General features: G+C 38.8%; 1 protein-coding gene across 2 annotated transcripts in view; it reads left to right on the top strand.

Annotated features, from left to right (window-relative positions):
- The window catches only part of THAP12 (THAP domain containing 12), a 31194-nt gene extending 4010 nt beyond the window's left edge, over nucleotides 1-27184 (top strand). The window contains exons 2-5 of one of the 2 annotated variants that reach the window (XM_032166961.2): nucleotides 11158-11278; nucleotides 16077-16184; nucleotides 21499-21535; nucleotides 24335-27184. In XM_032166961.2, the coding sequence (XP_032022852.1) occupies nucleotides 11158-11278; nucleotides 16077-16184; nucleotides 21499-21535; nucleotides 24335-26265 (2197 nt within the window). In that variant the 3' untranslated portion in view covers nucleotides 26266-27184. Of the gene's footprint in view, nucleotides 1-11157; nucleotides 11279-11886; nucleotides 12124-16076; nucleotides 16185-21498; nucleotides 21536-24334 lie in introns of those variants that run through there. The other variant, XM_058446873.1, reaches the window with a different exon arrangement.
- Nucleotides 27185-27504: the final 320 nt, after the last annotated feature.

Here is a 27504-nt window from a genome sequence, read left to right as displayed (position 1 = left end):
AGTAAGCAAAGAACAGATCTGAGGATTGAGTCCTGGGGCATTCCCAGTGATTTAAGTTCCGAGACATGGGAAAGAACTCGCTCAGTACAGTGAGGAGTAGCAGTTGGGAACAGAGGAGAGGAGCATCTTAGTCTGACTTGGCCTTGCCCCATTATGCGTTATCTTCCTTTTACCCAAATTTTAGCCCAAAGACATTCTTACAAGTTTATTTCACTTCCATAATGAGGGCACCCCTAGTCAGTTCTGGACCACAGGTCATTTGTGTTAATATGTAGTGAATCCTGTTTTGACTACACTCCTTAAGGGGAGTATAGTCTATAGGGGTTTACAGTTTCAGAGTTGAAAGAAGTGTTTAGATCTAGTGAAATCTCACTTGAAATACTGGAATTTTCTCAATAATAGTGACTTTTAGTCATTTTTAGGGTTATTATCCCTTTTGAGAATCTAGCATAAGGACTCTTACCTGAAAAAACATAGACACAATTTAACATTCGAAGACAAAGGTGTTTATGGGCCTTTATAGGCCCTGTGCATTCCTGACAGATGGGCATCTCTGCCCTTGCTAAAACACCTCTAATGATAGTCCTCCCCTTTGTGAGAAGACACGTGATGATTCTGGACAGCTTTGGCTGTTGTTTCTTCCTTGTATTGAGTGAACATCTGCCTCCTGTAATTGAGGCCTTGGAGGTCCTAGTTTTGTCCCCAGGATCACACTAAGTCTGTGCCCTTTTCAGCATTAGACTCCTTTGAATGCTTCAAGACCAAATCATGAATTTCTTTTTAAAAAGATGTTTATTGAGATGCAATTCACATATAATTCACCCATGTAAAGTGTACAATTTGGGGTATATACATTAATTTTTAAAATTTTGGTAAAATACAACAAAATTTGCTATTTTAACCTTTAAGTGTGCAATTCAGTGGCATTAATTACGTTCACAGTGTTGTGCAACCTTCTCCACTATTTCCAAAACTTTTTCATTTATCCCAAACAAAAACTGTAATCATTAGGCAATAACCTCCCATTCCCCTGCCCTTCCAGCCTTTGGTAACCTCGAATCCACTTTCGGTCTTTACAAATTTGCCTGTTCTAGGTTCCTCATATTGGTGGAATCATACAATATTTCTCCTTTTATGTCTGGCTTGTTTAACTTAATATGTTCAAGGTCTTTTTATCCAAATCAAACCTCCTCATACTACATGATTTTAAGTTCTACTGTATTTGATAGTTTCCTTTTCACTGTGCCCAGTGTTATTTATAACAAAGAAGTAGTTTCCAGAGGTGTTATTGAATTAATAACAGTATTTTTAGGGTTATTAGCTCTAACCCCCCCCCCCACCTTTTCTTCTATAAACAGGTTGTAGGGAAGGTTGATAAAAGGTGACATTGCCAGTCTAGTCTTCAAATGCTAACATTGTTAACAATAAAGATGAATATATTTAATGCTATTAAAACAGTACATTCCCAGTCATCAGTTATAAATTCCATGCATGCTTTTAGAAACAGCTATTTAGAAATAATTTAAACTTCAAGAGTGTAATTAATAAAGTGTATGGTGTGGAATTTACATGCCATAATAGTTCTTATTGTTTTAGAAAAAGTGGCATTAATATGCTTCTTTTTTAAAAAAGTGAAATAACCCAGCTTAGGTCAGTGACATGATTTAAGTGAAAAAAAAAAAAAAAAAAAAAAAAAAAAAAAGCCTAAATCTTGATTGCCCCAGGGTGGCTTGCCTAATGCCAAGGCTTGCCACTGTGAGGCAGCTCACAGTGGAGCTCTTCCTAAACCAGGAGAAGGTACAGGTAGAGCTAACGAATTGCTCTGATTAGAGTGAGTTGGGCGTTGAAGCGCTCTTCTTCCTCCTCAGGCAGCTAGTACTAACTCACCCAAGATGGGTGAGGGCTTCCAAGGTTCTTCTGGCAATTTAATGAAGGCTGATTGAGAGTTGATGTGCTCTACTTTGTGAAACGTAAAACTGGTTTTCTGGGGACTCGTGAGGGTGCCTGTTTGGGCTGCTATAACAAAATACCTTAGACTAGGTGATTTTTAAACAACAGAAATTTATTTCTCATAGTTCTGGAAGCTGGAAAGTCCAAGATGAAGTCACCGACAGATTTGGCATCTGGTGAGGGCTCACTCTTGGCTTCTTAGATGGTGCCTTCTTGTTCTGTTCTCACATGGCGGAAGGGGCAAATAAGGCTTCCCCATCATGACCTAAGTCACCTCCCAGATGCCCCACCTCCCAACACCACTGCACTGGGGATTGTTTCAATATGAATTTTGAGGGGATGCAGACATTCAGACCATAGCAATCCCCAAGACCCTTTCAGGGAGTCCACAATGTCAAAACTATTTTCATAATAACACTGATATTATTTGCATTTTTCATATTCAGTCTCTCAGGAGTGGACAGTGGAATTTTGGGGGTGCTACATAACATGATGGCATCATTGCTTTGATAAATTTTCTATTGTGTTTTCTAGAATTTTCTAAATATGATTATTCAGATCTGGGTGTTTGGTAGACATTTTCTCAGAAATAAACAAGCCTGCCACTTCAAGGAGAACAACTGATAATTTGAGCATTCAAGTTGAAAATTAGAATTTTGGAAAATTTATGTGCTACTGTGAGCTTGACAGCTCTCTAATACTTAAAGACTTTTCTGGTGAGATCACTGATGATACTGATGTGTTTTTTTTTTTTTTTTTGTATAATGAATTGCGTTAACATTTATATGGTGTGTATAACTCACTGAACTAATATTTTCCAAGTGACCAATTTATGGTTTTACAGAGACATATGTGGATAAAAGATCTATTCAAAGTGTAAGATAGACTATGGGATTTTTTATGTAGTAGGGGATGAAAAAGCTTATTGGTCTGGTCTCAGATTTCACATTTCAACTAATCTTGAAGAAACTACCACTTGTGGAGAATTCACAATTATATGGAAAAAAGAGGAGTATTGTAATAACCTTTTTAACTGCGTATCATTATGAGGCTAGATTTTCTTCATATATTTCAACCAAAACAACGTATAGCAATAGATTAAATACAGAAGTAGATGTGAGAATCTAGCTGTCTTCTGTTAAGCTGGACATTAAAGAGATTTGCAAAAATGAAGAAGTGTCATTTTTCTCACTAAATGTTTTTGTTTTGGAAAATGTAATTTTTTATTAAAACGTTATTTATGTTAACATATTATAAGGTTGGTATTTTAATGAATTGATAAATATTTTAAAAATTTTTCTGATAAATGTTGTTAGGTAAAATCCACAAAAACAAAAGATCTTTGGAGTCCTCAATAATGTATTAGTGCAAAGGAATCCTGGGACTATGAAGTTTGAGAATTGCTGCTCTAAAATGTGAGCAGCAAATTTCAAACTTTTTTTTTTTTTTTTTTTTTTGAGGGGTCTTGCTCTGTCACTCAGGCTGGCATGTAGTGGCAGGAGCATGGCTCACTGCAGCCTCAACCTCCTGGGCTCAAGCGATCTTCCAGCCTCAGCCACCCAAGTACCTGGGACTGTAGGTGCCTGTCACAACCCCCGGCTAATTTAAAAAAAAAATTTTTTTTTAGAGACAGGGTCTCACCATGTTGCCCAGGCTGGTCTTGGACTCCTGAGCTGAAGCATTCCTCCCTTGTTCAGCCTCCCAAAATGGTAGGATTGCAGATGTGAGACACCACGCCCAGCCTGAAGTACTTTCATATCAACTCATTTAATCTTCCAAACAATGGGATGAGTTGTAATAATAGTACTTCTTTTTTTTTCCTTTTTTTTTTTTTTTTTTTTTGAGACAGTGTCTCACTGTCACCCAGGCTAAAGTGCAATGACACGATCTCCAGTCATTGCAACCTCTGCCTCCTGCACTCAAGCAATTCTCCTGCCTTATCCTCCCAAGTAGCTGGGACTGCAGGTACATACCACCATGCCTGGCTAATTTTTGTATTTTTTGTAGAGACAGGGTTTCGTCATGTTGCCCAGGCTGGAACAGTACTTATGTAGTGTATTCTTTGTGACAGGCACTGCTCTGTTATATACTTCTCTGTTATATATACATTATTTCATGTTACCCTTGCAGTAAATTTTGAGGTAGTCCTTGATTTACAGGTGACCAAAGTAGGTACAGAGAGGTTAGCTAACTTTTTTAAAGGCCCTACAAGAATGTCTAAAACCTTAAGAGTAGGACAGGATAAAATAGGTATTACCTAAACTTATTTGACCATGGAACCCTGTTTTTTTTTTTTTGGAGACAGGTTCTTACTCTGTCGCCCAGGCTGGAGGGCAGGGGCACAATCATTGCTCACTGCATTCTCCATCTCCCAGGCTCAAACAATCCTCCCATCTCTGCCTCCCAAGTAGCTGGGACTGTAGGCGCACGCCACCACACTTGACTAATTTTTTATAGAGACGAGGTCTCCCTATATTGTCCAGGCTGGTCTTGAACTCCTAGCCTCAAGTGATCCTCTTGCCTTGGCCTCTCAAAGTGCTGGTATTATGAGCCACCATGCCCGGTCCCTTTTTTTTTTTTTTTCAAATGGAACAGTTCTGACTGGTCATGGTCACTCAGGCCTGTAATCCCAGCACTTTGAGAGGCCGAGGCAGGAGGATGGCTTAAACCCAGGAGTTTGAACTTACGATGACCTATGATTGCACCATGTGCTACAGCCTGGGCGACACATTGAGGCCCTGTCTTTTTTTTTTTTTTTTTGAGCAATTCTTTGAACAGGATTCCTTGGAATACACTTTTAGAAATGCTGCATTAGTAAGAAACCAATGAGGGAAAAACATCAAAAACAAAACAAAGAAGTGATCAGTGATGGTTGACTAGTGCTGAAGGTGTTTAAGGTGTGTACAGAAAGTGGCTGCACACAGTGGCTCACGCCTGTAATCCCAGCACTTTGTGAGGTTGAGGCAGGAGGATCGCTTGAGCCCGGGAGTTTGAGACCCACCTGGGCAATATAATGACACCTCTTCTCATTACTTTAAAAATGAAATAAAAGATAGGCCGGCACGGTGGCTCACACCTGTAATCCCAGCACTTCGGGAGGCCGAGGCGGGTGGATCACCTGAGGTCGGGTTCGAGACCAGCCTGGCCAACATGGCGAAACCCATCTCTACTAAAAGTACAAAAATTAGCTGGGCGTGGTGGCGGGTGCCTGTAATCCCAGCTACTCAGGAGGCTGAGGCAGGAGAATAGCTTGAACCCAGGAGGCAGAGGTTGCAGTGAGCCAAGATTGTGCCACTGCACTCCAGCCTGAGCGACAAGAGCAAGACTCCACCTAAAAAAAAAAGAAAAGAAAAGTTAAAAATGAAATAAAATCTGTACGGGAAAGTGACCGTTGGATTTGGCAAGATAGGGTCATTAATAATTGTCTTGAGCAGTTTCAGTGGAAAAGGGATAGAGCAGGAGCCTCCTTGACGTTGATTAAGGAGACAGTACAACAAGATAAGTGGATGCAGTCCAAATGGATGCTTTAACAAGTTTTGCTATAAAGAGGATCAGGGTTAAGAGAGTTTTAAAGATGGGAGACATTAGGGCATGTTTACACGGTGGGAATAATATAGTAAGATAAATGTAGGGAGTTCAGATATTATATATGGAGAGGTGGAAAGTGTTAAATACCTGGAGTTTTCTGTGTGCATACATATTCATACACATACACCCACATATATGTACACATGTGAATCAGGAAAAGTTTCCCTCAAGAAATGACATTTGAGCTAAGATCTGAAGGCTGAGTCATAGTTAACTGTGCATAGGAAGTGTATAAAAAGCAGCAAGAAGAGTGTAGTAGGCTGAGTAAACAGCGCAGAGAAGGCCCCAGGATAGAAGTGAACACAATTGTTTATCCTGAGAGTAATGAGAAGCCACTAAAAGCTTAAGCATGGGAGAGACATTCTCAAATTGGCTTTAAAAAATACTCTGCAGCATGGAGAAGGGGTTAGAGAAGGGCAGATGACCAGTTTGGAAGAGATGCTAGTAGACCAGGTAAAAAATTATGGTAGCTTGGACCAGGGTGTTACTGATGGAGAGAAGCAGATGGATTTGGGGAGTCATTCCACTGTGCTAAGGGAAAAGTCTACAAAATCTGGAGTACAGGGAACAGAACAATGACAGGGAGAGCTGGGAAAGGGGAGGCATTGGTAAAAATTTGAGACGAGTATATAAGTGGGTATGTATGTATATAAATATATATACATGTTCATAATACACATATGTGAAAAGACTTGTGGTCATATATATATATATATATATATATTATTTTTTTTTTTTTTTTTTTTTTGAGATGGAGTCTTGCTCTCTTGCCTGGCTGGAGTGCAGTGGCGCGATCTTGGCCTACTGCAACCTCCGCCTCCTGGATTCGAGTGATTCTCCTACCTCAGCCTCCCGGTCATATATAATTTTTATAATTTTATTCATGTAAAAACGTATACACAGAAGAGCTACGTGCGGTGGCTCATGCCTGTAATCCTAGCACCTTGGGAGGCTGAGGCAGGGCGATCACTTCGCCCAGGAGTTTGAGACTAGCTTGGGCAACATGGTGAAACCCCGTCTCTACAAAAATACAAAAAATTAGCCGGGCACGGTGGCATGTGCCTGTAGTCCCAGCTACATGGGAGACTGAGGTGGGAGAATCGCTTGAACCCAGGAGATGGAGGCTGCAGTGAGCCGAGATTGTACCACTGCACTCCAGCCTGGGCAACAGAGTGAGATCCTCTCTCTCAAAAAGAAAAAAAACCCAAAAAACATATGCATAGAAGATCACAAATGGTAACTGTACATCATGTTGGATTTTCAGAGTAACATATCCATGAAAATTTCACTGGGATTTTTTAAAAAATAGAGTATTACTAGCATCCCAAACTTCCTCTGCTCCATGGTTCTCCCAGCCATTATCCCATTCTCCCCAGTGGTAGCCACTGTGACTTCACATACCTTGGATTAGTTAGATTTTGGGGGGAAGAGGGAGAATGAATGGAAGCTTTATTATTGTTTGAGATATGGAACATTAGCAGCACCTCAGTAGCCTCTTTTGTGCCCACTCCCGGTTGTTACCCTCCCCAAATGTATCTACTATTCCATCACTGTGTTGAGGCGGAGCCAGACCACCCTATATTTAAAGATTCACTAGAAGGGCTTGCAGGACTCAGTATATGGTTGTACTCACAGTGAAGATTTATTGCAGCATTGTAGTAAGGATACACATCTGGATCATAAGGGAAAAAGACACAGGCACAGTCTGAAGGAATCCATGTATAGGCTTCCCTATGCTCTCTCCTTCCCACGAGGGGGTCACCCAGAGCCCATTTTTCCCCAGTGGTGGAAATGTAGCAACACATGTGCCGTGTTTCTGTGGAGAGAAGATCGTTAGAGACATAGTGTCCAAGGTTTTTACTGGGTCCTGATCACATAGGCAGCCTCTGCCTGGCATATAATAAAATTCCAGATTCCCAGAAGGGATGGCAGGTGTTCAGCATAAATCATGTTGTTTGCACGAACAGTCTAGGCACATTGAGCTGCATTATCAGTTAGGAAAAATTTTATTTCTGTGTGTGGAACTGTTTACCAACCAAGTTCCCAGATACCAGCCCAAGGTCCTTAACAAACAGGCCTTGCTAAGGACAGCAGCCTGAGGTCTGCTGTGTTAACTCTTTCTGAACAATCACTATAAATGAGTTTTGCCTGTTCTTGAATTTAGTATCAAAGGAATCATGTAGTATGTACTCCTGGTTTCTTCTGCTTAACATTACATTTGTGAGATTATAGATAGTTTGTTCATTTCATAGCCAAGTAGTAGTCCATTGAGTGAATATACCACAGTTTATCCATTCTGCTGTTGATGGGCAAAGTTACTTCACCTTCTCCCCAATATTTGGTATTACCTCTTTTACATTATAGTCATTCTTGTGGGTATGTAGTAATTTGTTTTGGCTTTAATTAGCATTTCCCTGATGGCAAATGAGATTGAGCATTTTTTTCATCTATGTATTGCCATTTTTATAACCTTTTTATTATAAAGTGCCTGTTCAAGGCCCCTTGCCTGTTTTTATGTTGGGTTATTTATTTGTAGGAGTTCTTCATATATATTTTGAATGTGAGTCCATTGTTAGATATATGTATTGCAAATATCTGACATTTCGTGGTCTGCCATTTCACTCTTAAATGGCTTCTTTTAATGAAGAAAAGTTATTAACTTTAAAGTAGCCTAATTTATAAATCTTTTCCTCTAGCGTTTGTGCTGTTGCCTTAAGAGATCTTTATTCCAAGGTCATGAAGATAATCTCCTGTGTTATCTTTTAGTGGCTTTATTGTTTTACCTTTCATATTTAGATCTGCAATCACTTGGAACTTATTTTTGTGTATGGTGTACAAGTAGGAGTTAAGATTTATTTTTTTCATGTAGATATTCAGCTGACTCAGCCCTTATTTATTGGAAAAGAAAAATCCATATTTGCTGCTGTTCAAAGCTACCTTTAAGTATCTGCAGTGCTCTATTTTGTTTCATTGTTCTGTCCTTCAGCCAGTACCTGTCTTAATAACCTTTACAGTAAGTCTTAATATCTGGTAGTGTAATTCTTTCAACCTCCTTTTTCCTCTCTCTCTCTCTCAAGATTATCTTGGTTATCTCTGGTTCTTTAAATTTGTGTATAAAAAGTTTTAGAGTAATTTGTCATTTCTTTCTCTTGCTCTCACAAACTTATTGGGCTTGTGATTATATTGAATTAGTAAATGGGTTTGGGGAGAGCTGACATCTTTGGAATTTAGTGTGCCGGTTCATAAACTTGTGTATTTATTTAAGTTTGCTTTAAAAAGATTATTAGAGGTCTTACACATCTTTCACTAGATTTATTCTTAAGTAGTTCATATAGAAAGACAGGTGTATTTAATTAGGCTCTCTGCCTGATGCCCATTCTGTTCTTGATTGTCTGAATAAGAGTTGCTGTTGATATCAGAAAGCTGCTTCAACTTAGTTCAGAGGTAGTATGTACAGTATTGCTCTGTGTGGAAGGTCTCCAGAGATTTAAGAATTTAAAAAACAAACAACTGTAGCAGTATGGCAAATTATTTTATAGTGAGATCGTTTTTATACTTAATATTTGGATTTTGAAACATGAAATGTTTATAATCATAATGTACAACTGTGTAAAAGTGTGATTAAATTGTGAACATCTTAGGCATCATTACTGTGAGCAGTAATACTTGTTGGTCAAATGAAATGCTGTACAATTTAGGTGTAGTTTTTAAAAAATCATAGCATTTTACCATGATTTTACATTTTTAGAGTAGAGAGAATTAAGTGTCAGGGGCATGTATGTTGGGGGGAGGTGGACAATAGTGTTAAAACATAAAAATAAAATACTGTGATTTAATTATAAAGGAATATGTTGGGCCGGGCGCAGTGGCTCGAGCCTGTAATCCCAGCACTTTGGGAGGCCAAGGTGGGCAGATCTCCTGAGATCCAGAGTTCGAGACCAGGCTAGCCAACGTGCTGAAACCCCATCTGTACTATAAATACAAAAATTAGCTGGATGTGGTGGTGCACGCCTGTAATCTCAGCTCCTTGGGTGGCTGAGGCAGGAGAATTGCTTGAACCTGGGAGGCAGAGGGTGCAGTGAGCTGAGATCACACCGCTGCACTCCACCCTGGGCAAAAGAGCAAGACACCATCTCAAAAAAATAATTTGTGATACTGTTTATCCACGGCAGAACTTTTATTCTTAGAAATTTGAGGAATGGGCCAGGCGCAGTGGCTCACGCCTGTAATCCCAGCACTTTGGGAGGCCGAGGCGGGCAGATTACCTGAGGTAGGGAGTTCGAGACCAGCCTGACCAACATGGAGAAACCCAGTCTCTACTAAAAATACAAAATTAGCCGGGTGTGGTAACGCATGCCTGTAATCCCAGCTACTTGGGAGGCTGAGGCAGGAGAATCGCTTGAACCCGGGAGGCAGAGTTCAAGGAGGCAGTGAGCCAAGATCATGCCATTGCACTCCAGCCTGGGCAACAAGAGCAAAACTCTGTCTCAAAAAAAAAAAAAAAGAAAAGAAATTTGAGGAAAGACCTAGTTGTGACTTTACCAAGTTATTTAATATTTCTGTGCCTTGGTTTCTTCATCTGCACAAGGGGAATAATAGTACCCATCTTTGGAAAGGACTTAGAACAGTGTCTGGCTCATAATAAGTGCTTATTATTAGTTTTTCTGAAAATATTTAAGCACCGAGAGGGCATGGACTTTGTCTTGTTCTCTGTCTTCAACACTTTTTGTATACTAGATTGTGTAGTCACAGTCCCTGCATTCATGGAGCTTGCAATCTAGTCAGCACGTATTACTGTAGATAATAATTTGTGTTCATAGGAACATAAACGAATACAGCCTTTATGCTTCCCTTAGAAACTAGTTATTTAAAGAACATCTAGTTGCCGATTTTCTTTTTTTTTCGAGACAGAGTCTGGCTCTGTCGCCCAGGCTGGAGTGCAGTGGCGCAATCTCGGCTCACTGCAAGTTCCGCCTCCCGGATTCACGCCATTCTCCTGCCTCAGCCTCCCGAGTAGCTGGGACTACAGGTGCCTGCCACCTCGCCCAGCTAATTTTTTGTATTTTTAGTAGACACGGGGTTTCACCGTGTTAGCCAGGATGGTCTCGATCTCCAGATCTCCTGATCTCCTGATCTGCCTGCCTCGGCCTCCCAAAGTGCTGGGATTACAGGCGCGACACCGTGCCCGGCCTAATTGCTGATTTTCTACAGTGACAGTGTTGTTTTGTTTGCTTGTTGAAGTTGAAATCCTGAAAGGAATGTTAAGCTGTTAGCCTTGTGGCTGTGCATGCAGCTTTCTGCTTGTTCTGCTGATGGTTGAATCTTCTTTGATGTTTTGGGAGTTGGAAGATGCAGGTTTCAGTTCTAGTTCTGCTGATGATTTTGTACTTCCCTCCAAGCAAGTTACTTCTTAACCTTGTCTGTAATTGAAATGTTGGTACTAAATGACATCTAAGGTTTTTTCCAACTGTTATTTTGTTATTAATCAAATTCTCCAAATTATGTTCTCAGGGAGGGAAGCAGGAATCAGTTGTTATTAATGTATGTTTGCCTAAAACTGAAGGCTGAAATTTAAATGCTGAGCTCATTTTCATAATTGTATTTTGGTTTTATTTATAGATGCCAGAAGTGGGTGGAGAACTGTAGGAGAGCAGACTTAGAAGATAAAACACCTGATCAGCTAAATAAACATTATCGATTATGTGCCAAACATTTTGAGACCTCTATGATCTGTAGAACTGTGAGTAATAGAAGAGCTTGGTGTCTCTCTGTTTGTCTTGATTTCTCTCTCTCACTCTGGTTGGAAATGTAAGTATTTACCAATGTTGGAAGGTATTCCTATATCCTGCCACTTTAAGATGAAGACAGATTTGGAGCTGAATAGTATCTGTTTTGTTCTTAAAATCCTGATTTTGCCAGGCGCCTATAATCCCAGCACTTTGGGAGGCCGAGGCAGGAAGACCACTTGAGCTCAGGATTTTGAGACCAGCCTGGGCAACATGGCCAGACACCATCACTACAGAAAATACCAAAAAAACTAGCAAGGTGTGGTGACGTATGCCTGTAGTCCCAGCTACTTGGGAAGCTGAGATGGGAGGATACTTGAGCCCATGAAGTCGGGGCTGCAGAGAGTTGTGTTCATGCCACTCCACTCCATTCTGGGTAACAGAGTGAGAGCTTGTCTGGAAAAAAAACTCAAAATGATTAAAAAAAAAAAAAAAACAAAAAACTCTTCTATTCCTGATGCCCCATTTCTACTCACCCAAGGTAACTACTTTTTTTTTTTTTTTAAGACAATCTCACTCTGTTACCCAGGCTGGAGTGCAGTGGCGGTATCTCAGCTCACTGCAACCTCTGCCACCTCCCCCACCTCCTGGGCTCAAGCGATTCTCTCTCCTCAGCCTCCCAAGTAGCTGGGATTACAGGCATGTGCCACCAGGCCCAGCTAATTTTTGTATTTTTAGTAGAGATGGGGTTTCACCATGTTGGCCAGGCTGGTCTCAAACTCCTAACCTCAAGTGACCCGCCCACCTCGCCCCCCCAAAGTGCTGGGATTACATGTATGAGCCTCCATACCCGGCCGAGGTAACCACTTTTAAATATTATTTAGTCTTCAGGAAAATTTTAGATGATTATAAAAGTATATGTTTATTTAAGGTAAAGTTGGTGTTTTTATTTGGAGCTGTTTATCTAGAGCTTTTTTATGAGTAAAATTTTCATCTCGGAATGGAGCTCTTGTTTTCATGTTTTTGTATGTACTATTAGAACCAACTTTTAATTTTTATGTGGTAGATATAATAGTAAACAAATTAGCCAGGTAGTGTGGAAAAACATTTTCATCAATAATATGTAATTTCATATCAGGACCTACTGTTAACTGTGTGAGCTTGGCCAAGTCACTTCCCCTCTTTGGGCCCCAGTTCCTAATAAGGAGATTAGGCCAGGTAGTTCCTGAGTTCTAAGATTTTTAACCCTCTGTGATTCTCTTGCTGTAGTTTATAAAAGGCACAAATAAGACAAATTTGATTGAAATGAAGCAGACTTGTTTCATTGTAACTAATGTAACACCTCAGATATTGGGATAGACATAAACTTGATTCAAAGGTACACTATATGTTGTTGTGCAGCAATTTATTTTGATATTTTTTTCAGATACATTTTGCAGAGGCATCAGAAAACTAAAGAATGATTGGGTTATTTTATTTCTCAAAATTAATTGAAGCAGATACTTGTGAAGTCACTGGGAGGTGAGCCAATTCCGGTTCAACAGTTTAATCACAAATATTTGAGGAATATTTTTGCCTTGATTTGTTAAGAGGGTAATAATGATCAACCAAAATAAAAGGTTTCATATGTTTAAAAGGCAAACTACTTTTATGTTCTTGACACTAAGTAAAAATATCCCAAATTATTTTAAATACATTTGCCATATGCATTTTTGCATTTTTATTTTAGCAATAAATATGGTCTCTTAATTAGATAATTCTAACCAGATTGTGAGAAATTTAAAGGATAGTTCATTCTTACATTCTTTAGTTAGAGAATAGAACAGAAAGATGAGCCAGGTTTACTTTTTAAATTTCTAAATGATTCTTCAATCTTGAATAAATGAATCCAAATGTGAGAAAATGTTCTTTCTATACGTCTAGGAGATGTTGTTATTAAAAACTGGATTTCTGGGCTGGGTATGGTAGCTCACACCTGTAATCCCAGCACTTTGGGAGGCTGAGGCGGGTTGATCATTTGCGGTCAGGAGTTTGAGACCAGCCTGGCCAACAGGGGGAAACCCCTTCTCTACTAAAAATACCAAACAAAACAAAACAAAACAAAAAAAATTTTGCTGGGCGTGGTGGTGCACACGTGTAATCCCAGCTGCTCAGGAGACTGAAACAGGAGAATCACTTGAACCCAGGAGGCTGAGGTTGCAGTGAGCCGAGATTGCGCCACTGCACTTCAGCCTTGGTGACAGAGTGAGACTGTGTCTCAAAAACAAACAAAAACCCCTGGATTTTCTGATATCTGTATCTAAATGTTTAAGAGTTTTGGCTTTATTAGTTTGGCATTGAAGATCTCATCAGTAGCAAGGCACAGTGGCACGTGTCTGTAGTCCCAGCTACTCCGGAGTCCAAGGCTGAAGGATTGCTTGAGCCTAGGAGTTCAGAGCCAGCCTGGGCAACATGGTGGTGAGACCCTGTCTTTAAACAAACAGACAAAAAAAAAAGATCTCATCAGTAAACATTCATGACTACTGAATTTGGCCGGAGCCAAATATTTTATTATTTTGATGCTAGAGTAAGATTATTGTTTTATGCTCAAACCTTAATTCAGCAGTTAAAGATTAAATCTTGATACTGAGATACTTGATATCATACGTAGTAATTGAATATTGTCTTTTTTGGCATGTGTCCTTATAGATATTTATGTATTTTTTTTTTTATTATTTTTTGAGACAGGGTCTCGCTCTGTTGCCTAAGCTGGGGTGCAGTGGCGCAGTCATGGCTCACTGCAGCCCCAACCTCCCAGGCTCAAGCAGTCCTCCCCGCTGAGCCTCCCGAGTAGCTGGAACTACAGGCACGTGCCACCATACCTCGCTAATTTTTGTATTTTTTGTAGAGATGGAGTTTTGCCATGTTACCTAAGCTGGTCTTGAACTCCTGGGGTCAAGCCGTCTACCCGGCCAAGGCCTCCCAAAGTGTTGTAATTACAGGTGTGAGCCAACATTCCTGGCCAAAATAAATATGTATAAAATGTCATTTTTTTCATTCATACATTCTGTTTTCTGATCTATAATATCTTTGCTTTATTTGCAAATAGAAAATCAATTTGATTTGACTTTTAAAAATTTATTAAAATGTTTTATTCCTCTCCTCCTTATTTAATAATTAGTAAGATATCAAGAATTGACTGTGTATGTGTTTTTGCTTATTTTGGGGACATTTGCTCAGTGTGAAAGATGGGGGAGCTTTGAGTATAATAACTTGTACTCCCTTCAGTGATTGTGTCCCTAACCGATTCCTCATTCAGCCTCCTTAGTAGACTCAGGATCACAAGCCCAGCGCTAGAAGTTGAGTGTTACTAAGAAGTCAGAGAATCATCTTTGTGTTTTCTATTATGGCATGGAATTGAACTAGAAAATATTGACTCTGAATAGAAATTCATCCCAAATGTGTTTAACAACTCTTTGGGTACAACCCAAGATAGTGTGTTCCATTTAGATACAAGTTTTCCCTTCATGTCCTCCCAACCTCTCTTCCTTGGGTGAACAAATTTAGAAGTTGTTGTTTTTGTTTGGCATGTTCTTTGAACATGCTTAGATATTTTGAAATAATCACTGCTTCCAAGAAAGCTTGTTTAAATAAAGTACGTCTTACCTTTATCATTGCAAATTCAGGAAGAAATTAAAGGCACTATTCTTTGGACTGTCTGAGGGGAGTGTAATAGCAGTTATTTATTACTGTCCCTCTTAATAAGCTTCTTGTCTCTTACCCAGCCTCCTCAGGGCTGGCAGTAGGACTGTTACCATCTAAGTATGCATCCAGCTTCTAGCCAAGTTGGATGAAATTAACAGGAAGTAGGGTAGAGTATGATCATTCTTTCATAAGATGATTAGGACTTGAAAGAAATATAGAAATACCTAGATTAGCATTTGCAAAAGTGTGATTATGTATATCAATATCACTTGTGGTGTGAGAGTTGGTTTCATGTGGCAGATGAATCAATTTTTATTTTAGAAGTTTTGTAGTATGTGTTAAAAACATAAAATTTTTAAAAACTTTTTTAAAAACATAAGAAAAACATCAGATTATTCTTCCTACAGTTTTATTACTTAAGACAGTGCTAACTAAAAAATGAGTAGATTGTGTAAAAATACAGATGGTAATATAACTGAAATGGCAAGCATTAGGATCATTAGTATGTGAATAATTTCATTTTGGGAAATGTTGATCTAGTTCAATACCAGAATTTTATTCAGAAAAAGAAACTGGAGCCCAAAAAGGGAAAGTAATTTAGCCAGAGTGTCTTAGTGAGTCACTCACTAGTAGAGTTTGGACTAGTTCCTAGGTCTCCTGGGTCCCAGTCCAATATTTTCACTGTACCTTGATGCTTCTCAGTAATATTAGCAAAAGTGGAACATTAGGTAAAATAGGGATGCATTATTATGGAACATACAAGAGTGCAGATTATTTTGGGAGACTTGTACGAGGTACCTCCTGTAGATTTGGTGGGCTCATGGAATGCCAGTACAGATAAAGTAGCTGGGATGCTGAATTAGAAACAGATATGCAAAATGCAAGTACATTTTATGTTTTATGCCTACCTTCAATTCAATTTCTTAATTTATAATAGATTGCCAGAAGGGCAAATGCAGGCACAGTTGGAAATAGTAGACTGACCTGAACTGACATCAAATTCTGTAAGTCTCTATACTTTAGAGCTGGAGTTGAAGGAATATTGTGGAGGTCATTAACATAGAATTTTATTGATGTGTAATATATTTATAAGGACCATCTCTGAATTAACACATTTTTCTTTTTCAGAGTCCTTATAGGACAGTTCTTCGAGATAATGCAATACCAACAATATTTGATCTTACCAGTCATTTGAACAACCCACATAGTAGACACAGAAAACGAATAAAAGAACTGGTATGTCTATGTACTTTCAGCTTTCCCACCTTCCCCCATAATACTACGAAATCAAATACAGATGCATTTATGTTAAAATTAATCCAAATTACTCTCTATTTCAGAGGTAATGTAACAGGAAATAAATGTTATGGTTGTTAAATAGTAGCCTAGATGTGAGATGATGAGTTTTAGTATTTAAACTGGAAAATCTCCCTCAAAGTTAGCCAGTTGATACTTGTTGTCTTGGTCCAGAGTGTGCTGTTAATTACAGGCCACTAGCTCATTCCCTTCTGGAGAAGAAGGAAAAAGCTACCTTTTCTTTCGTAGTAAGGAAAATAGAGCCGAGGTGTTTGCAGAGTTCAGCACAAAGGAATAAAGAAAGGGAAAGTGTCAAAGTGGAGACATGGAATGTTTTAAAGATAAGGCTTCTATCACTATTAAATATGGACAGGGTTTAGAAAAAAACGTTGAAATCTCTGTATATGGCATAATTTACACATATTTTTATGTTCCTTGGATATCCTTCAGTTCTGAGGATTGACACCTGTCTGTATTTTGTTGACCTTAGGTGAACAGAAGTACAGTAACTCCTTAGTCCATGGCTTTCTGTCATCATTTCCACTAGCAAGGCCCTTGTTTTGCTTTATTATTTTTCCTTCTTCACCCACTATTACCATTACCATTCCTTTCCCTACCAGTTGGTGTCCATGCTAGTGTATTTAATATATGTCCTATCAGTCCACCTACTGTGTGCTTTTTAAAGATAGCACTTATCTAATTTTCCTTATTCTGTGCTTACCTATTTAGATATTTTATCCATTTGGAGTTAGTAGGTATGATGTACAGTAGGGATCTATAATAACTTTTTCTCCTTATAGAGAAACTGTTTTCCCAACATAGTCTGTTAATTCTTCCTTTCCTCCACTGGTATAAAATGCCACCTCTGTTATATAACAAGTTTACATAAGGCTGTTTTGGGGAGTTCTGTTCCATTTCACTGTATTATTTGTTTGCAACTATACCACACTGTTTTATTACCATGGCATTGTAATATATCTTACTTTCAAATAAGGTGATTGTTTAACTCTTCTTTTTCTTAACTATTTGTGGACCTTTATTCCTTCCTATGAATTTTTTTTTTTTTCCCCTCCAAAACAGAGTCTCACTCTGTCACCCAGGCTGGAGTGCAGTGGCATGATCTTGGCTCACTGCAACCTCCACCTCCCGGTTTCCAGCAATTCTCCTGCCTCAGCCTCCCAAGTAGCGGAGACTACAGGTGCTCACCACCACGCCTGACTAATTTTGTATTTTTGGTAGAGACGCAGTTTTACCATGTCAGCCAGGCTGGTCTCGAACTCCTGACCTCAAGTGATTCACCCACCTTGGCCTCCCAAAGTACTGGGATTATAGACGTGAGCCACCAGCCTTCTCCATATGAATTTGAAAGTCCTTTTGTCAAGTTCTCCTAGAACTTCTTTTGGGATTTTCATTATAATTGCTTTGAATTGACATCTTTACAATATTAGCTATTGTAAATTTATTACTAGTTTAGTATTACTAATGTTAGTAAATGAATATTACTAGTTTACTGTTACAGTATAAACTATTGTAAAGTATTAACTAGTTCTATCCATGAATAGAAAAAAATATCCCGTAAAATACCTACCAAATAATAGCAATCGTCAACAAAACTAAATACTAGTTTTTTGAAAAGAATATTAGAATACTTTTAGGAGTACAGAAAATGAAAAATTTTGAGAGCTTTTGTTACAGTTCTTTAAATGAGAATGTATACATTCTTCCTTAGATCACTTCTTAAATACATTATGATTCTTATTGGTACAGATGATATATTCTGGTTGAAATTGTTTCCAGCACTTTTGAAGAACTTCTTTTTAAGTTAATCCTAATAAGTCGTCTGAGTTTTTCCTCTGTTACTGATTGTATCATCTGCAAATAAGGAGAAATTTGTCTCTTTCAGTTCTTATTATTTTAATTTTTTCTGTTGCCTGTCTTGTTTAGTCAAGATCCCTGGTACTATGTTGAACAATTCTAGTAATGTCATACTTGCCTTGCCCCATTAAGTATAATGTTTGCTGTTGGTATTGTTAGATAGTTTTTATCAAGTTAAGGAAATTCTCTTCTACTCCCATATTCAGAGTTCTGTTGTTTTTTTTTTTTTAAGACGGGGTCTCACTCTGTCACCCAGGCCAGAATGCAGTGGGGCAGACACTGCTCACTGCAGCCTCCACCTCCTGGGCTGAAGCAATCCTCTTACCTCAGCCTCCCAAGTAGCTGGGACCACAGGTGTGTGCCACCATGCCTGTCTTATTTTTTTGTATTTTTTTTTTATAGATGGGGTCATGCCATGTTGCCCAGTTTGGTCACAAACTCCTGGGCTCAAGCAGTCCTACTACATCAGCCCCCCAAAGTGCTGGAATTACAATAGTGAGCCACCACGCCTGATCTATATCCCGTTTTTGTATTTAACTTATCACATGCTTTCATTGCATGTATTTAATAGAAAAGTTCATTTTTTTCATTCTTTAATGCAGTAAGTAATACTAATGGATTTTCTGTGAACCATCTGCATTTCTGTAATGAACTCTAGTTGATTGCAATATGTCTATTTGCTTTTATATACCATTGGATTCAATTGGTCAATATTATATTTAGGATTTTACATTTGTGAATCTTGGCCTGTAACTTTTTTTCATGTACTCTTATTACCCAGTTATAATATCAAGGTTCTATTGGCCTCATAAAATAAGTTAGGTATCTTTTTTTTTTTTTCTCCTAGAAAAATTTATATAGATAGATGTTATCTGCTCTTGAAAGTAAGGTAGAACTTGGTAAAACCATTAGATGGCTTGGGGTGGGTGAGGGAAAGTTTTGATTGCCATTCTGCTATCTTTATTGGTGTTCTCTTTCTTCTTGTGTTTTGTTAATGTTTCCAAAAATTTATGAAACTTTAATAATCTTTTCAAAGAACCTGTAGTTTTGTCAGTGATTGTTGTACTATGAACTATTTTATTGGTTTTTCCTTGATTAGGGTGATTTATTTTTTGACTCTTTTTCTAGCTTCTTGAATGTTTAGCTCATATTTATGTGTATTCAAAGCTATAAAAGTCCCTCTTAGGTCCATTTTAGCTATACCCCACAACTTTAGACATATAGTGCTGTCATGTCTGGCTGTAGGTATTTTGTAATTTCTCTATTTTGTTAACATAGGATTGTTTTTCTTAGTTTCCAGATGTGGAATTATTTTTAAAAACTATTTGATATTTTAAATTTTAAATGTTATTAAGAGATACATAGAGGATACATATAGTCTATGTGATGTTGATTCTTCTTGATTTTTTTGCATCCATTATTGCTATTGAAGTCTGTGCCAGCCTGATTCTTGTTCCTTTTTAGGTAATCTTCTTTTTCTCCCTCAAAGCCTTTTAGAAGTTTTCTTTATATTTGACATTTTAAAATTTGCTAATTATCTAGATGTGAGTTTGTTTCTTATGTACCTTAATTTGTCATCTTACAGCTGAGGACTTACATCTTAAATTCTGAGAAATCCTTAGTTTTTATTTTTCTTTATGCATTTTCCCCTCTATTTGTTTATTTCTATTTTCCTGGGACTTCTCTTAGATGAATACTGGCACTTACATTATAGTCCTCCATATCAGCTTTCTTCTTGGTGTCCATGGAGGACTGATTCCAGGACCTTCCCTCAGAGAGCAAAATCCACAGATGCTTGATTCCCTTATATAAAGTGGTGTAGTATTTGCATATAACTTACACACATCCTCCTGTGTACTTTAAATCATTTATAATACCTAATACAATGTAGTGCTATGTAAATAGTTGTTATATTACATTGTTTAGAGAATAATGACAAGAACAAAAATCTGTGTGTTCAGTGTAGACACAACCATCCTTTTTTTTTTTTTTTTTTTGAGACAGATTTTCGCTCTTGTTGCCCAGGCTGGAGTGCAAGGGTGTGATCTCAGCTCACCGCAACCTCCGCCTCCCGGGATCAAGCAATTCTCCTGCCTCAGCCTCCCAAGTAGCTGGGATCACAGGCATGTGCCACCACGCCCAGCTTATTTTGTATTTTTAGTAGAGACAAGGTTTCTCCATGTTGGTCAGGCTGGTCTCGAATTCCCGACCTCAGGTGATCCTCCCGCCTCAGCTTCACAAAGTGCTGGGATTACAGGTGTGAGCCACCATGCCCGGCACAACCATCCATTTTTAAATAATACCTAGATTATTTATGATGCTTAATACATTTACGTGTTTGTAACACCTACTACAATGTAAATGCTGTATAAATAGTTATGCTACGTTATATATAGGGGAATAATGAGAAAAAAGTCTGTACGTGTTCAAGATAGATACAACCATCCATTTTTTCCCCAGCATTTTCAGTGCATGGTTGGTTGAATCCATAGATACGAAGTATAATATGTATCAGGATGAGGAGCTCAATCACTTGCTGTCCTGTAGCTATCATTTCCCTGTAGTCTGTCCCTCAGAGAGCCTCACATATCTCACAGCAGGCATATTCTTCCTGACCCACCATCCTTATAAACGTGCAGTCCATAGGATAAGGGAGGGGATGTCCAGGTTGACCAACCTGCTGATGTTTCTTGTTACCAGCACCATATCCAGTGCTGCCCAACAGGCATCCTGCTGTCTTCAGCTGTCACTGGCATTGCTGCTTTTCTGCCACAGAAAGTAACAGAGTGGCTCATGATTTAAGCATTGTAGAGGGTTGGAAGGAAAGTAAAGGATGCAGCTGGAAAGTTCTTCCTTTGTCTAACCCTATTGGTGCCACTTGGCCTACTATGCTCTGTGTATCTCTTCCATGCTGGTACTCTTTCACCTTCTGCTTCTCAGGGATTTCTCATCACTTTTGTGTTGAGTCCTGAGATTCAGCAACCTCCTTCTTATGGGACATCTCCAGGGTTAAATTGGGAAGTAAAATGATTTGTGTCCTCTTGAATTTAACTCCAAGTGCCATGGTGTATTTTCGTGCCTTTCATTAGCCAGTAAACACTTATAACCCAAAGTTATGATGATTTAGGTAGAAAATAAGTAAAATGATATATTCTTTTTTCCCTAAGACTTTGTTATAACCTTGGAGTCATTAACAGCTTATCCTGGTTTTCTCATTGTCTGTCTGTTTGAAGAATGTATACTATATAAAGAATTTATGCTCTTGAAAGAATTAAATTGACTCAGAATAGGCATTTGTATTTGTGAGTCTAAGATGATACACTAGAGGTCAGTTTTTTAAAGATGATTTGTTTTTTTCTTTTTTTTTCTTGACATTTAGAGTGAAGACGAAATCAGGACACTGAAACAGAAAAAAAGTAAGTGATAGTGTTAATGACTCAACTTCTGAATGCCTTTTAAAAAGGCCTTGACCTGGTAAGGACAAATAAATATGTTCTGTGTTGAAAACCTACCTTGAGAATGAATGTAGGAGTGTGCTCAACTTTGTCCTGTGTTTTGGAATTATCTGTGAGACTAAAGTCTAATTTTAGTTTGTCTTTATTGAGTGCTGCAATGCCACGCACTGTGCTATATGCAGGCCTCATGGAGGTGACGCTTCCTCTCTCAGTGTGGTAGGGGTGGCAGGCACACAGTGCTCCATTGTAGGGAAGGAAAGGCAACAGTAGAGGCATGCACTGAATCTCTTTTCTGTCCACCCAGTTGTGGTATGTAATAAATTCTTGGTAAATGTTTAAGGACTAAATGCTGTGGGGGCATATAGTGCCATTGGGAGTAGTGGTCACAACAGCCTTTCTGTAGGTGCTGATGTCCGAATTATGTTACCAAAGGACGAGGGCTAGAAGCTGTTTTTCTTCTTGTTGGTTATTAGTTACTCCTCCTCCTCTATTTCTTCCTCCTATTGCTATTATTATTAACATAGCATTTTATTGAGTGCTTACTGATGCCAAGTCATTGTTCTAAGTGCTTTACTTGTATTAATTAATTTAATTCTCACAATAGCCATGAGATAAGTACTGTTATTTCTCTCTTTATGGATGAGGAGATATGGACTTGGGCAAAGAGAGGGAAAGGTATTCTGTGCATGAAACAGGGTGCTGTTTTGGGGAACTACACTCATTTTAGTGTTGTTAAAGTTTGTGATAACCCATTATGGTTAGAAAATGAGCCTAGAGAGGCCAGAACTTGCAGACTTGTGGGCTATTAGCAATAGGGAACCATTGAGGGGTTTGTAAGTAGGTGATAACAGGGACCTGATTTCCATGGTACATAGAGTACTCTGTTGGATTAGAAAAGGTAACACTGGAGGCACGGAGGCTAGTTGGGCTGACCAAATAAAAGTTGAAAGGCCTTGAATTAAGGCAATAGTAGAGAGAGTAAAGGGAATAGATTCAAGGAACTTAAAAAATTTGTATACCTATGACACCTAGGAAAGATGCCCAGAAGAAGAGGGACTTGACTTTTCAGTTTGTACTCCTTGCTCTTTAATGAACTTCTTTTTGAAAAAAAAATAAAAGCAAGAGAATTAGTACTTGTTAATTGGAAGTGGAGAAATAATGGAGGAGAGAGGGAGGCAGCCAGGCAGGCAGGCGTCCAGGATAACCTCTTGCTTTCTGGCTTGGGAAGCCTCCCTAGTATAGAACCACTGCTGTGTCATGTATGATGAATAGCAGTGTCATCTGATTTGAGGAGGGGTGAAGGAAGGATGCTCCCTGCATTTTGCTGAGCCCTTATGAAGCTCTGAAGCATGGCTCACACGGGCTCCAGTCAGACTAGATTTCTCTTTGTACTTGGACAGCCTGCTTCCCTCTTCTACCTTAGTGCTTTTGCTGGAATAGTTCTCACCAACTGAAATGCCCTCCTTGTTCATGTCCCCCTTATTTATCCTTGTCATCAAATGCAACTTCTTCTGAATTTTTGTTTCTCCCCACCGCCCTCCATAGTCTTTTTTCTTTTTGAGATGGAGTCTCACTCTGTTGCCTAGGCTGGAGTGCAGTGGCACGATCTCGGCTCACTACAACCTCTGCCTCCCGGGTTCAGACGATTCTCCTGTCTCAGCCTCCTGAGTAGCTGGGACTACAGGCATGTGCCACCACGCCCAGCTAATTTTTGTATTTTTAGTAGAGATGGGGTTTCACCATATTGGCCAGGCTGGTCTCAAACTCCTGACGTCGTGATCCACCCACCTCAGCCTCCCAAAGTGCTGGGATTATAGACGTAAGCCACTGCACCTGGCCCTAGTCTTATGTTCTAAGAACTAGGTTTTAACTGTGCCTCCTCAGATTTGGGTTCTTTTCCTGCAGACACCACTGACCTGTATGACTATGGGCAGGGCATTTAGCCTGTAGGGCCTCAGTTTTCCTATCCCCTATGAAGAGATTAGGCTAAGATGTGTGATATTCTAATACTAGCCCTAAGAGTTACATTAATCTCCTTTATATTATACTGGTTTGTACAGTTATCCCATCTCCCATGTAAATGTGTGGCATAATGGTTTGATAAAAACAGCATCAGCATGGATCTTGGAGCCAGACACACTTGGATTTCAACTTTACTTCCATTCTCCTAACTGTATTTGTGATCTTGGGCAAGTTGTGTCCTCGTTTGTCAAATGGGGCCGATACCACCTGCCTGAACAGAGAGTAATGTGATGCATATAAAATACTAAGCACAGTACCTTAGTAATTAGTTCTGTCCCACTTTGTTTTTCTGAGGGCATGGACTGTCATTCATTATGTATGTGGAATGTCTTGTTAAGTGTATTTTAAAAATTAGGCCGGATGTGGTATCTCACACCTTTAATCCTTGTACTTTGGAGCTGAGTTGGGAGGATCACTTGAGGCCAGGAGTTTAAGACCAGCCTGGGCAACATACTGATACCCTCCCTCTACTTAAAAAAACAAAATTATTCCTATCTTGTAACAGCATTTACATGTAGGATTAAAATATATCTCTTTACACTGTTTGTCCCTCCCACTAGAATGTGTCTTATCTTAGTGTCTTATTTTAATCTCTATCCTAGTCTGTGGTCTAGTAAATGCCCTGTGAATATTGAATGAATGAGTTTATGGATTTTAAATATTTAACCAAAGATGTAATATTTTTTGTTGTATCGTTTTTCATGAGCCTGTTTGTAAAATTAATTCTTTGTTTTCCAGTTGATGAAACTTCTGAGCAGGAACAAAAACATAAAGAAACCAACAATAGCAATGCTCAGAACCCCAGCGAAGAAGAGGGTGAAGGGCAAGATGAGGACATTTTACCTCTAACCCTTGAAGAGAAGGAAAACAAAGAATACCTAAAATCTCTATTTGAAATCTTGATTCTGATGGGAAAGCAAAACATACCTCTGGATGGACATGAGGCTGATGAAATCCCAGAAGGTCTCTTTACTCCAGATAACTTTCAGGCACTGCTGGAGTGTCGGATAAACTCTGGTGAAGAGGTTCTGAGAAAGCGGTTTGAGACAACAGCAGTTAACACGTTGTTTTGTTCAAAAACACAGCAGAGGCAGATGCTAGAGATCTGTGAGAGCTGTATTCGAGAAGAAACTCTCAGGGAAGTGAGAGACTCACACTTCTTTTCCATTATCACTGATGATGTAGTGGACATAGCAGGGGAAGAGCACCTACCTGTGTTGGTGAGGTTTGTTGATGAATCTCATAACCTAAGAGAGGAATTTATAGGCTTCCTGCCTTATGAAGCCGATGCAGAAATTTTGGCTGTGAAATTTCACACTATGATAACTGAGAAGTGGGGATTAAATATGGAGTATTGTCGTGGCCAGGCTTACATTGTCTCTAGCGGATTTTCTTCCAAAATGAAAGTTGTTGCTTCTAGACTTTTAGAGAAATATCCCCAAGCTATCTACACACTCTGCTCTTCCTGTGCCTTAAATATGTGGTTGGCAAAATCAGTACCTGTTATGGGAGTATCTGTTGCATTAGGAACAATTGAGGAAGTTTGTTCTTTTTTCCATCGATCACCACAACTGCTTTTAGAACTTGACAACGTAATTTCTGTTCTTTTTCAGAACAGTAAAGAAAGGGGTAAAGAACTGAAGGAAATCTGCCATTCTCAGTGGACAGGCAGGCATGATGCTTTTGAAATTTTAGTGGAACTCCTGCAAGCACTTGTTTTATGTTTAGATGGTATAAATAGTGACACAAATATTAGATGGAGTAACTGTATAGCTGGCCGAGCATTTGTACTCTGCAGTGCAGTAACAGATTTTGATTTCATTGTTACTATTGTTGTTCTTAAAAATGTCCTATCTTTTACAAGAGCCTTTGGGAAAAACCTCCAGGGGCAAACCTCCGATGTCTTCTTTGCAGCCGGTAGCTTGACTGCAGTACTGCATTCACTCAACGAAGTGATGGAAAATATTGAAGTTTATCATGAATTTTGGTTTGAGGAAGCCACAAATTTGGCAACCAAACTTGATATTCAAATGAAACTCCCTGGGAAATTCCGCAGAGCTCACCAGGGTAACTTGGAATCTCAGCTAACCTCTGAGAGTTACTATAAAGAAACCCTAAGCGTCCCAACAGTGGAGCACATTATTCAGGAACTTAAAGATATATTCTCAGAACAGCACCTTAAAGCTCTTAAATGCTTATCTCTGGTACCCTCAGTCATGGGACAACTCAAATTCAATACGTCGGAGGAACACCATGCTGACATGTATAGAAGTGACTTACCCAATCCTGACACGCTGTCAGCTGAGCTTCATTGTTGGAGAATCAAATGGAAACACAGGGGGAAAGATATAGAGCTTCCGTCCACCATCTATGAAGCCCTCCACCTACCTGACATCAAGTTTTTTCCTAATGTGTATGCATTGCTGAAGGTCCTGTGTATTCTTCCTGTGATGAAGGTTGAGAATGAGCGGTATGAAAATGGACGAAAGCGTCTTAAAGCCTATTTGAGGAACACTTTGACAGACCAAAGGTCAAGTAACTTGGCTTTGCTTAACATAAATTTTGATATAAAACACGACCTGGATTTAATGGTGGACACATATATTAAACTCTATACAAGTAAGTCAGAGCTTCCTACAGATAATTCCGAAACCGTGGAAAATACCTAAGAGACTTTTAAAAATAGGCTTTCTTATATTTGATATTTGGAAGAAAAGCCGTAAGGTGTATGTAGGCCACTTAATAACTAAATATCTTTGCCTATAGGACTCCATTGAATACATTAGCCATTGATAATCTACCTGTTTAAATGGCACCTGTTTGAACTCTCATGCTTTGAAGACCTACCTGTTCTTCCAGAAGAGAGTGTTGAAAGTGCCATGCTTCCTTTTGCGTGATCTCTGTTGACGGCACTCTGGAATTGTTTCAGTTAAGTCATTTTAGACATAGCATTTATTATCACTGTGGATCTCTACTTGTTGGGTGTTATGAATTCTTTGAAGAAATATATTTTGAAGAGGTGTGGGAGGAAGGAATACATTTTATAAAATGTTATAGTGAAGCCCACAATTGACCTTTGACTAATAGGAGTTTTAAGTATGTTAAAAATCTATACTGGACAGTTACAAGAAATTACTGGAGAAAAGCTTGTGAGCTCACCAAACACGGATTTCAGTGTAGATTTTGTCTTTCTCGAACTTAAAGGAACAAATGACAAAGTTTGAGTGGAAAAGCCTGCTGTTGTTCCACATCTCGTTGCTGTTTACATTCCTTTGTGGAGCCTACATCTTCCTAAGCTTTTTAGCAGGTATATGTTGAACACTTCTGTTTCATGATTGAGACGGAATCAGAGGCCATGGATACTGACAACTGATTTGTCTGTTTTTTTTTTTTTTTTTTTTTTCTGTCTTTTTCCATGACTCTTACCTACTGCCTCATCTTGATTTATAAGCAAAACCTGGAAAACCTACAAAATAAGTGTTGTGGTTTATCTGGAAAAATATGGAAAATATTGCTGTTATTTTTGGTGAAGAAAATCAATTTTGTATAGTTTATTTCAATCTAAATAAAATGTGAATTTTGTTTAAAGCTTAGGCACATTGTTTTTGGTGGGGTCAAAACATTATTGTGTAAATTCTCTTAAAAAACATTTGGTAAACAGCTTCACAATTCAAGGTGAGTCTTTTGTATGTGGTTTACTACTTGGGTTATAGAAAAAAACAATTAAGAAGGTATTAAATGTAAGGTTCACCCAACTAGGTTTTTTTTTTTTTTTTAATGTACTGTGTAAGCCCTGATATAAATTGTCGGAGTTTGTCTTATTGTTCCTGGCTAAAATGAATGCAGAGGTGTTAATGAATTATTTTATGTTGGGAGTAAGTGTTCCTTGAGCTTCAGAAACCAGAGTG

This window comes from Hylobates moloch, unplaced genomic scaffold (assembly GCF_009828535.3).
Source record: "Hylobates moloch isolate HMO894 unplaced genomic scaffold, HMol_V3 SCAFFOLD_11, whole genome shotgun sequence".
Lineage (NCBI taxonomy): Eukaryota > Metazoa > Chordata > Mammalia > Primates > Hylobatidae > Hylobates > Hylobates moloch.
The sequence above is the reverse complement of the archived record's forward strand: the minus strand, read 5'-3'. Positions and strand labels throughout refer to the sequence as shown.